Raw genomic sequence first — 12,310 nt, 5'->3', positions numbered from 1 at the left:
TTGTTCCTTAAGCTTGTGCGCTTGCTGGAGGAAGTTCCTACTTGATTTTAATGAGGCTAGGGCATGATGCTTCAGGGATTCCAAATCCAAGGCTTATCTCAGGCATAACCTTGCTTGTGACCTTGGGCAAGAAATGCCTATCAGTTCTCTCACTTGTCAGACAAGAAATAACTCATCCAACACAGTGACTGAGCTCGCTACTCAAAAAGAACTATGTGAATGCCCTTTGTAAATACATTAAACCATGTTAAGAAATCTAAAGCTACATCAGATTTCTAGAAGCCATATCTGAAGTCCCTGACAGTGAAAAAGTTACTGTTGAGATTGCTTGGTAAGAGATCCTGTCTCTGTTCTTTAAATTTCTTTCCCATAGTGTGTCCAGCAGTAGACACAAAGGAGTGTAGCTTCTCTTAAAGGCACAGAAAGGCAGGAGACTTCTAGAGTTGCAAGATAAATTTTATTACTGAGTTTTGGTATTATTTTATACTCTTAAAAATAATTTACATTACAACAATTAGAAGGTTCCTTCCTTTTATATGCTTGCGGAGAGTTCAATATTAAGACTGACAAGACAGAGAATTTCTATTAGATTATTTTTGTATTTAGAGCAAAGGTGCTAGGTAGATGTTGTATTGCAGTTACTAGTGAATAGATGCTGAGGGTTTGTTGTTGTTTTTTGTAAATTACCGTGTAGTACAGATAGTAGGAACTGTTCTAAATGTGTGTTGTGATGCTAGCAGAACTGGACTGATACTGGCATGATGTTTCTTAGTAGTAGTTATACTGCTGCATGCATGTATGCTGTGTCATTCAACAACTGTGATATTTGGAGATTAGGTATTAAGAAAGTTTAAGTAAAAATGGATTTGTACACGTATCAGTGTGCATACCTGTGAGTGCAGGTGTATTTATAGGAAAATTTTGTTTCCAGTTATTGATGAATGAGTTTTAGGAGGCAGCTGTATATATAAAGGTGCATATGTACATGGAAAAAGGACATTTGGAAAAAGACATTTGGACAAAAATCCCAACTGATGTGTTCTATTTAATTTCTGTCTAGAGCAGGATTTTGTCTGACTGTAAAGCATTTTCCTATGTAATCCAGAGCACAACAGGAGGCTGCAGTTGCAATCAGTAACCTTCTCATTAGGGGCTAAAAGTCCACAGTGCCATGAATATGAACAACAAAATGCTAATGCCTTTCCCCATATCCACCTGTCTCAGAGCACTGAAGTGGAGAAAGAGGAAAGCTCACAGCATAGATGAGTAGAAGATGGATGCTGTAGACGGTATATGTGGTAGAGATGGCTCAGGGAAAGCTATCTTTCTGATAAACGCTCTCACTGATTTGTGGAATATTGTAAAGCACAGTGTTTTCATCTTCCCTGTCACTCTTCAGCAATCGCTGGAGATAACAGAACCTACAATGCTACAATAAGGAGCCTTGACACACATTTCCAGCCTCAGCTTATGGAGGATGGTCAAATGTAGATCTCAGAGTTCTGTGGTAATGTGGGCTCTGTTTTCATTAAAGAGGGGTAACAAACATGTGGAAACAATACTGTATTTTGATTCACATAGTCACATTTCAGTAGGCAATGGTAAATAACAGCTTTCATATTCCTCTTAAATAAGATAACATATTTGTTCCTACTGCATGGAAATAAGGTGTTGCTTCTCTGTGCAACAGACAAAGTCCTGCTCCCTGCAATCATTTTCCTTCCCTATCTGCCTAAGAAGGTAAGAGAAGGCTGGAATTCTAAATAGAAATATTAGCACTGCAGAAAGACAGCTACTCTGATACATTTAGCAATGGAAGATTCTCTAGTAAGAAGGTGTCTGACAGTGACTGGGAACCACAGCACATTACCTAGCTGGTACCTTTCTGGGAGCACATAAAGCACAAGGTAAAAGGAAATGCTAACCTGTTCTGCATCTATTCAGGACTCTAATATTGCTCACACAGTAGTAGCTGTGCATAACATTGTTCAGATCTGTTGTGCCTCATAGGATGAACAAGAGGCATTATATGAGTGTGTAGAGAAACTGTACTGAACTCAGTTTCTAGCTATCCTGAAAGCATAAGATGGCTGATGAGGCAACTCTTGCACACAATTGATTGTGGACTATTAACCTATGCTCAGAAATCAATATTTACTTAACACCACATTTTAACAGGCCAATGCAGCATAAAATAACAGCAGTTATACAGTGCACATGTTTACACTCAGAATAAACAGATTATGAAATAGAGCTTGGCAAAGGGGGAGGCTGGCAGGGAGTGAAAGGGGAAAATGATAACTTCAATATGTGGAAAGCTACAAACTAGTTCCATCTTTCAGAGGCTTCTGCAACTGAATGTGCCAGGAGAATACCACTTCAATGTAGTGAATACAGCTTCAATGAGCTATACGCTTTCTGTAAGCATTCCTAAAAAGGTTTGGCCTGAGGCCTGGCAAGGTCATCCTTGGCTAGATAAATTTACTAGGGTTGAGTAGAGAAATTTCTACTAACCCACAAAATACAAGTCTGTTGCTAGCCATGCTAATGGATGTTATGTATAGTTACAAGGGGCAACACTGAAAGAAACAAGAACATAATCTGGGGTATAGCATCCTTGACCAGGGACAGTGTTTTTCATATATTTAAAAGAATGCATTTGGAAAAAAAAATAAAAATAAAAGGAACTGAAAGTAATACAGAACTGGTATTTGACAGGGACTTTATGTTTACACTTACTTAGCTTTGTTTGCAACTCTCCCTGGAGTGAGGCCACTAAACCTTAAAAAATGGTATGCTGTACTCTGTGCCTGAGGAATAGCTTGAGGGGGTGGGGTGATAGGATACAGTGTCAGGTATAGAATCTTAGAATATCTTGAGTTGGAAGGGACGCACAAGGATAATCAAGTCCAACTCCTGGCTCTGCACAGGACCACCCAAAAATCAAACTATATGGCTGAGTGCATTGTCCAAATGTTTCTTGAATACTGGCAGGCTCAGTGTGGTGACTACTGCCTTGGGGAGCCTGTTCCAGTGCCTGAACACCCTCTCAGTGAAGAACCTTTTCCTAAAATCCAGCCTGAGCCTCCTCTGTTACAGCTCCATGCTGAAGTAGCTTCATGCTGTTTCTGACTAAAGGTGCCTCTCTCTATTCAGAAACCTAACCCTGCACAAGTTCTGACAGAATTCAGACTTCTGTTTTAAAATACAGTGCTTGAATATCAGCTGGACTTTTACTCAAAATACTAACATGGCAGAAGCAATGGTGTGCTCCAGATCTGCAGTTCTTAGTGCAAACTGACTGGGGGAAAGTGGGGTGCAAGCTGGGGAGAGGTTTCTAGTGACTGCATTTATGGATTAAGGGTATTCCCTTCCTCTTTTCCAGAAGCCTTTTGTTTCTCCAGGGTAAATCAGTAGTGGGAGGTGCCTGGACATGGAATAAGATTAATAATATGGGAAGGAAAGATGCAATTTATGCCAAGTTAAAGTGCACTCAGCAACAGGGCCAGGAACAGAGACAGAGATGACCAAGAAACAGCAGCTCCAGAATATACAGAGGAGACCATAGGCAAACTGCTGTGTTCAGAGGTCTCTTGATGCGTCTTCACTTCAGCCACCTAGGAAATGAAAAGGAGGAATGAATCCCAGTTAGACCTATTTGTGCTCAAACACCTCTGTAGAGCCTCCAATTCTGGGCACAGCTGTGAGACTATGGGAAACTTCTGCAGCCAAGCAGCAAGACCTCCTATTTCTGCTTGTCTGTGGAAGGAATAGGTTCAGCTAAAGCAGCTTAGGGTTCTGCATGCATATGGCATCCCTCACTTTGATGTCCAAAATCATATGTTTCCAGATCCAGGCTTATTGGACAACTGTATCTATGCTGCTTGGTTCACCACTTGCTGGAGGCAACAAAGCAATACGTACCTGGGACATTTCTGAAGCAAGAGATGTGCTGGCACTGTCTCCTTGGAAGCTTAGGGAAGATGAATAAAATAAGTCTTCCTGTCTTTCCAGACCTGTCTGCTTCTGGTGCATTTGAGACCAAATAGTATTTTCTGTAAACAGAAGTAAAGCAAGAGTCTTATTATACTTTTCTTGTGCATACCTTGGAGTTTAGTGAACAGAAGTCTAGGGTAGCTATTTTAAGAAAGACACTCACAGTCTGTATGGATTTGATTTAGAAAATACATATTTTGTGTTTAATAAATTGCATGTTACTTTGTGGGTTTACTTGTGACTTTTAGAACAGACTACAAAGCCAATTTTCACTCTATCTGAAGACCTTTGGATTTCTATGGGACTTTGCCAGCTGTCTGTTTGTAAGGGGCAGGTATGTAGTGTCTCAGGTGGGATGTTTAGGTTGTAGGTGCATCTACAGTGCTGGGCACAGGTCTTTTCAGTATAGCAGTAGGTGGATTTAAATAATCATTTATCTAATTATGCTGATTTCTTTGTTTGATATCTTCTGGAAGCTTTTACAAACAAAGTATTTAAATCTTATTAAATGTTGCTAATAAGAGGAGGGGAAACCAAAACCCCATAATCCTTCTGCAGTGATGGGGCTACTCAGCAACCTATGGATACAACATGTCTGACACTCCCCGATTTCTTTGTAATCCCTCATTTGAATGCTGTTTGTAGATAGCTTCACTGGTGTCTGTGTTGGTAAGATACAAAATCACCTGTGTGAGCAGATCCAGGCTGGTCCCACAGGTTGGCTAGGAGATCATGGAAACACTTCAGAAGACAGAACTATATGCAAGAGCAATGCAATGTAGGATTTTGAAAGGAACAGGATTTGAACTTCCCTGTGCGGAGCTGTTTCCCCAGTTCCATGATGTGATGCTTACCAAGGCATTTGTTGCTCTCAAACATGCTGAGTATCTGGTCACACTTCTCCTTCTGGTTGCCGCTGCTCTCACATGTACACCACAAGGAGACCTCCACACTGGAGTTACTGATGTAGTTGGGTGTCATAGGTGTGCCTGTCCCAAACCCCCAGAAATGGGAATCAAGATTTACTTCACTAAATGAAAGAAGCATGATCAGTCCTCTTATGTTAAAGGCAATGCTACCCTGGAGGCAGAAGCCTTCCATTGTGATGTGCTTGTTACTCAAAGAGATCAGAAGCCCCTGCAAGGTGACCTAGGTCTGATGAATTCATGTGTAGTCTGCTACACTGTGAGAAAGTGGGGAGATTGCTAATCCTGACTCAGACAATCTGATGGTGAGGTATACTGATAACTGAACATGGTGAAAATATTAGACTGAAGGATGAGAAGCATTTACAAAGATTCATCTGCAATACTGGCATATAACAGCAAAAGGCTCTCTCAGTTCTCACATAGCAGGCGATACTGCATGGCCAAATAAGTGCTGGCACTGTAGCGTGCCATTCAGAGCACAGAGTTTATTTGGGATGACAATAGCAAAACCATCTGGAAAAACAGAAGTTGTAGTCTAGAATTACAGCTTCTGAGATACTGTTGCACTTTGCAGCTTCTCCTTTGAACCATTCTGAAAAAGCATTAGCAGGCTGACAGCAAATGTCTGTAAGCAAAGACAACTTTCCTTCCAACAGCTGATGGTGCTTTGTGTACCTGTTGTTCTGACTGGCTCAGAGACAGCATGTACACAGTGTTAAACCACCAGGAATGTAAACATTAAGAAATGAGGGCATGTATAATAACAATCCTACAATTGGATTCTGCTGTGATCATGATGTAGCTCCTACAGCAGGGATGTCTTAGTTCATACAACCAAGAGAGTCCCAGTGGTCAGGCATTTCGAGCATTTTGCATCAGCTGATGATGCAAACAGGAGTGCAAGGATCCCAGGAAAGTGCTGCTGCTTTGACAGCAGTCGATAGGACAAAACAGAGTGATAAATGCCATGAAGGAGCTCTCTTTGGGCTGCATTTACCTCAGAAGCAAGTGAGAACACTATCATCAATTAGGCTAAGGCACGTTTATGAGCATACTGAGCACTATTACCTGCATCAAAGCAAGACAGTCCCTCACAGCATAGCAGTGTGACTGCTAATTCGTTGCCTAAAGGCATTCACCCTGTGTGTTCCCCTGGGTATCACTTACCAATCATCCCCATGTAAGCCTGCAGGCATGCAGCATGATTGTGCTGAGAGCAACCATCTGGGGACATATCTGCAGGTTGGCAGTTTTGTTGGAAGTCAGCCAGTCGGGATCTGTAGGAAGGAAAATGAGACTATCAGCATCTATGTTGTTCTCGTCTTGTGGCTAGGGTCTACTGCTGCCAGACCTACTTGCAGATGTGGTCTTCCAAGCAGGAGTCCAGAAGCCAGAGGCAATTGGGTTTAGTGTTATACTGAAAGGAACAATCGGGAACAATAGTTTTCCGGCGTCGTTCTCCACAAAGTTCATCCTGACATGGACAGAACAGGATCCTTCTAGTAAAATCCTCAGGCACTTTCTCAAAGAAATTTCTTAGCCCTCTGTGGCATTTGCGACGGTCACACATGTCCTCACTTCCTGCTCCCTTCGTGCAGATTGAGGCATAGTCTGTGCGCAGCCGAACACACTTCTTGCTCAGATTACAGACATGAGTTGCTTTCAGGCATGGATTTGTTGCATCTCCTGCTAACTGTGACCCTATAAAGCCAAAAAAAAAACAAAAAAAACCCACACCGTAAACAAGGAAGCAAGTCTTCAGAAAAGATTTTACATGGAAATAGGAATAGCCCTTACTTGATGGTCTAATTGCTAACATCAAAATGAAAAAAGCAACTTAGTCCTGCTATGTGCCTGTGATATGACACTGCAGTGATGTCAGTTACAAAATCACCTATTTTATTGGTTGATGTTCCAAAGAATGCATCATTGTGGGTTACTGCCTGTTTCATAGGCCTGGATCTGTAGCTATATTTATATTTGGTAGGGGTGCAAATATAGTACCCAGAGCAGACATTCCTCTGAGGGCAATTACCTCAAATCATTCTTCTTAATAATTTTCAGCCCTGAAACGTTAAAAACACGCAGTAGCATATCATATAGCCATTACAATCCCTACCTGATAGCAGAGCTGCCAGTTCATTATAGTCTGTCTTCCAGTGTTCTTCATTTGCTGGATTCTCGTAAGGAGAGGTCTCCAAATTGAAATAGCCTAGGCAAGACACAAGGTACTTTATTTTATGCAGTGGGAGAAATGTGTTGTGACCAGTTTTTTGTTTTGTTTTGTTTTTTTCCTCTTATTTGTGATTCTTCAGGCTGGGGTTCAGAGATGTTCTATCATGCTCAAAGCCAAATGCCAAGAATGGTTCTGCTGGAGATGCAAAGGTGTTACTGTATAGTAACAGCATTACATTTTGTCATTAGCTTTCTTCTGGCTGGAATTTAGTCTATGTTGAAATTTGCTTTTTTTCAGCCTCAGTGCTAGTGAGGAGATATGCAGCATTGGCAGTCCCTGGTGGGAGGCCAAGTATAAGCATCCCATTAAAGCTGGAGAGAAGTAGCGTGCTCATGGATGCCATTACAGTGTGTGTGATACTCTCACATCCATTTTCTGTGACGGACAGATGTGACCATTTTGAGGTGATTTTCACAGCACTAAATATAAGTAAATATCTCAAACTAGCTATCTTTGTTTCTTAAGGTTCCTGGTGTATTTGAAGGGCCAGTCTCAGACCAGATCAGTTTTCTATGCTTATCAAACAGAGAAGTAATGACTCCTCTTTACTAGGAGATGTGACTCCAAGGTGGTATCTGCAGTGTTGGGAAGTGGCCCTTCACGTGTTTTTTTCAGGTGGTGGGGCAGGGTTGAGCTTTACTAGAACCTTCTAAATTCATATTATTTCATCTCACCATCTGTCATGCTGGCGTGAACAGTCCAGAAAATGCGTAGGCAATGCTCCTGTCTCTTCATGCGTCGGTGACACTTGCAGTGCAGTAAAGAGCTGTTTCCAAGGTCTAGCTCTGCATTTAGACATCTGACCCTGCTATCATGATCCAGTGGAAGGAAGCGAGTCTTAGCAAGGGCACAGTCTTCCAGAATCCTGTAGGTGGCATTGCAGATGGAGTCTGAGAGGCACAGCTGTTCCGCTGCTATGCAATCACTCCTTGGCAGAGACAGGAGGTCTCCTGGTCAAGCAGGGAAAAGATTGTTAGGATTTCAGTCAAGATGAATGCCACACAACCTCATTATCATTGTTCTGTTGACATTCCTAGTAAGGACTCAAGGCAGAATTGGTTGGGGTCCTTCATATACATAGCAAGGAGCAAAAGCTTTCTCCATTTAGAAACAAAAGGATGAGTATTAGTGTATTAAAGGGGGAACAAAAGATTAATGAAAAATCTCAAAAAATATTTTGTTTAATAAAGCCTTCTCCCCCCTCCCCCCCCCCCATCACCATTCACTCTTTCAATTTGGCCAGGATCAGGGATGGCTCTGTATTTTCCTGAAGCAGTAAATCCCTATGGAAACCTTGGCTTTCCTGAGGCCTGCTTTGAAGAAACTCTCCTATCTGGGTGATGAAAAGCTCAGTGAAATAAACAAGTACTAACACGACACTGTGTGATGTAAGTCAGTGCTAGTGCCATTGCTATGTATATACTGGTCATTAAGAGATGCACTGAGAAAGCCATTTCCAGGGTGTAAAAGCAACTGCTGTACTGAGCTTGCAAACGTAAGAATAAATATACGTATCCTTTGTATAACAGAAGAAACCCTTATCACTAGATGCAAGTAGTTTCATATAGAAGTGCTGACATGCAATCAATTTACAGTATATAGAACCGAATCCCTGAAATTTCTGCCAAAAATGCTGGGATGCAGGCACGACCTGTCAGCTTTCATCTTTTGGTCATTTGTGAAGTCTGAGTGTAACTATTTGTGTGTATTTGTATAACACATGTATTAATTTATATATATATAAAATATGAATTTATATACATCCCACCACCTTATGGAAGTACTAAATAATCTTAATTTAACAATACAATCTTTAAAACCTGGTGATTTTTTTTTTTTAAATATATAGACTGTTTTGTCCTAAGGATAATACAGAGGGAGAGCTGACATTTTCACAGGGAGGTGAATTCAGTCTGTAATCTTTCTTCATTTCTATAGTATATGAATCTATGTTTACAGTACAGGTACAACTATAGAATCACAGAATGTTTTGGGTTCGAAAGGACCTTAAAACCACCTAGTTCCAACCTCCCTGAATGGCCAGGGACACTTTTCACTAGAACAGGTTTCCCAAACCCCATCCAACCTAGACTTGTGAAGACTTGGAACAAGACTATTTGCTAACAGAATTGTTATGTAGGCTAGTAGTATGTTTCTTCCCTTCAGGACAATATTGCTTGGCTGTTTTGGGGAAATAACTTATGCCTAGCCTAACACCTATCTTTGATGTTCTTTGGGTATGTGATCTCACCTGTCATTCTCCTGATCAGAAGGTGCTGTATTACTATTTCTGTCTGTCTTCACTATAAGCTAAATATATATATATATAGGTTCAGCTTATATTATGTGGTATACTGTCTTCGCTATCTAATTTGTTTTCTCACTTCCTTCACTTTTGCTGGCTTCATGAGTTTATTTGCTGTAAGCAGTAGGTCGTTTAATTCCATACTAGTCCGCTTCTCAAACTTCCTAGTTTTCCTGCAACCCAGTAATGCCATCTAGGTGTCTCTGTCCCAATCATATATATTTCTTGGCTTTTCTAGTACTTCCTGTACTTTGTTGTTCATCTGGCTGTTATATAAAGACTATACAACTTTGTAAATTTTCTGAAAAACAATCTCTCACCAGAAATGCTTTGCATCTGGCACAATAGGTTTTGGTTAGGCATTCCACCTCAGCAAAACCTTAAAGAACATTCTGAGTTTGATTACATCCCGTAAGGTTGCAAGCAGGGCAAATTTCCAATAGCAAAATTTCCAGCTTAAATGATTCTATGATTCTGTTATCTCCAGTAGCTTTGGAATTCTAAGAGGTGCAAACTGATTTACCTCACAAGGCCAGAACAAAGTACCATCTCCAACAGTGGCCTGTAGTAGCTGTTGTAGTAAGCTCATTAAAGGACAGGACATACTTTCCTAGCCTTAAGAATTCTGCTCAACAAGCACCTGAGGTTTAAGTGACATTTTCAAAACTTTAAAGTGTTATAGTTATTGACAGGGTAGAGCAAAACTGAATATAAATGGATGGACTGTGTTTTTGCCACAGGCCTAAACAGCTGCTGGAAACCTCAAAGCAGAAAAATTTAAAACAATCCTCCTTAACAGACATCATATAATAGCTATGCATGGTGTTAAGCCCTAATACATGACATGCTTCTTCGTAAAAAACAAACAAACAAACATAAACACAAACAAACAACACCAACAACAAAAACTTATAATTCCAGGCAGTCAGGTGGAAGAATTAGAAAGCTCTGTAGTTTAACTTGCAGAAAGCATTAAAGGGGCTGTACAGGAGTCCCTTCTGCAGTTACAAAATAAATAAATAAATAATATTAACTTCACAAAACATGATTATTTATATCTTAGAGAAATTAAGAGCTAATACAACAGCCAATTATTCTCCCTTATGATTCCGTGTTCTGTTATATATATTTATTGAGTTACAATTAATAGTATCATTATTTAAATATCCCTAGTGCTCCTAGCTCTTGAAAGAGAGGACAATTGCAGAAAGGAAGCCTTCGCTTTATTAAGAACAAATATAAAATAAGCATTAGTATTTGGACAACGGAAAACTGTGGGAAATCTACTGTAATCATGTGGCTGTAAATGCTACTGAGATCTCAGCACAATAGCTCTTCTTTGTAGCAGCCATGATATTCACCAGTTGCACCTTTTTCTGAATGTAAAGCACTGACATCCCATAGGTAGGGTCTAGGAGTGCTTCAGGTAAGTTCTGTAGTTTCTCTATTTCTAGCCACTTCAACCATGACGACTGCCCAAGAAAGAGATGAACTGGAAAGAGGAACCATTTCCATCCTCAGCCATTGTGACTTGTCAGTAGTATAGGGCAGAGTAAGACAAACAGCTGCATCTCCACAGGAGCGCCCTAGATTGGTCTTCGCAAACTGAGCCTCATCTCAGAAAACCATCAGCCTGAAGCATTTCAGAGGGGTACTGCCTGGAAGGTTGCTATCAAAACAAGCTCTCAGCAAAGTTAGCTCAGACAGGTTCAGCGTCTCCTCCAAGCGCTAGAACGGACACTGTCTTTGTGCCCTTTCTGCTGCGTTGAGGGATCAGCTCCTGACATCCGTCGCTCCCCGCTGCGCGTCGGAGGAGCGAAGTCGTCCTCCTTCGCCTCCGCGAGCTTCGCCTCAATGAACTCCGCTCCCCCGCCCCAGAGCATCCCTCCTTGGTCACATCAGGGCTTGCGATTCACGTTTCGGGTCAAAGGAGCAGCACGCCTTTCCCGGTTTGAAACACGGCTTCTTCACAGCTGCCGGGGCCGGGAGCCCCGAGCCCGGGACGCGCCCCGGGCTCGCCCGGCGCCAGGAGAGCGCAAACGGACCGGCCGGCCGGGGGCAGCGAGGGGCGCCAGCCCCGGGCACAGCTTCTGCCGGCAGCGGGCCGGGGCCGGGGCCGGGGCCAGGGCCGCCCTGCCCTGCCCTGCCCTGCCCTGCCCAGCCCAGCCCTGCCCTGCCCTGCCCTGCCCAGCCCTGCCCTGCCCTGCCCTGCCCAGCCCTGCCCAGCCCAGCCCAGCCCTGCCCGCGCCGCGCCCGCCACCCCGCGCTGTTACCGGCTCGGGACAGGAGCAGCCCCAGGAGCAGGGCGAGCCGCATGCTGCAGCCCGGCCAGCGGTCGCTCTCTGTGGGTGCCGGGTCCGCAGTTCACGGGCTGCGCGCAGCCCGCCAGCCTGGGAGCGGCCCCAGCCCCGCCCCGCCACACCACGGCCCGGCCCGGCCCGGCCCGGCCCCGTCGAGGTGCTGGCGGCGAGCGCCGCCCCGCGGCCCGGCCCGGCCCCGGCCCCGTGCTCCGCGGGGGTAGCGGCGGCGCTCCGAGCCGCGGCGGGCCGGGGCGAGGGCCGGGGCCGGGCGCTGCAGCCGGGGGCGGCCCGTCGCGGCTGTCCCGGGAGCACCCGGCGAGCCGCCGGGCCCCGCGGCGCGGGCCGCGCAGGGGCGTGCGCCCAGGCGAGCCCGGCGAGGATGTTTGAGAAGCGGCGCTTTGGAAGGATGCCGTGTAAAACTCCCGTTTGCTGGGTTGAACATTGAGTCCTAGCACTGAGGGCGAAGCTGTAGTCGGTGATAACTGTGAGGAGCACCTACAGGGGTGTGCTTTGCTAAAAAAAAAAAAAAAAAAAAAAAAAAAAG

The 12,310-nt window shown here is 43.7% G+C and overlaps 1 protein-coding gene across 1 annotated transcript; it reads right to left on the bottom strand.

The window, feature by feature from the left end:
- Positions 1-435: 435 nt before the first annotated feature.
- On the bottom strand, positions 436-11,896 carry LOC137864377 (GDNF family receptor alpha-4-like). Its single transcript, XM_068698453.1, has 8 exons — positions 11,740-11,896; positions 7,836-8,111; positions 7,045-7,137; positions 6,281-6,626; positions 6,093-6,202; positions 4,851-4,985; positions 3,925-4,055; positions 436-3,617 (listed from the first exon to the last, which is right to left on the bottom strand). The coding sequence occupies exons 1-8, from the start codon at positions 11,780-11,782 to the stop codon at positions 3,483-3,485; spliced, it is 1,269 nt and encodes a 422-aa protein (XP_068554554.1). The 5' UTR covers positions 11,783-11,896; the 3' UTR covers positions 436-3,482.
- Positions 11,897-12,310: the final 414 nt, after the last annotated feature.

The sequence above is a fragment of the Anas acuta genome, chromosome 14 (genome assembly GCF_963932015.1).
Source record: "Anas acuta chromosome 14, bAnaAcu1.1, whole genome shotgun sequence".
Classification (NCBI taxonomy): Eukaryota; Metazoa; Chordata; class Aves; order Anseriformes; family Anatidae; genus Anas; species Anas acuta.
The sequence above is the reverse complement of the archived record's forward strand: the minus strand, read 5'-3'. Positions and strand labels throughout refer to the sequence as shown.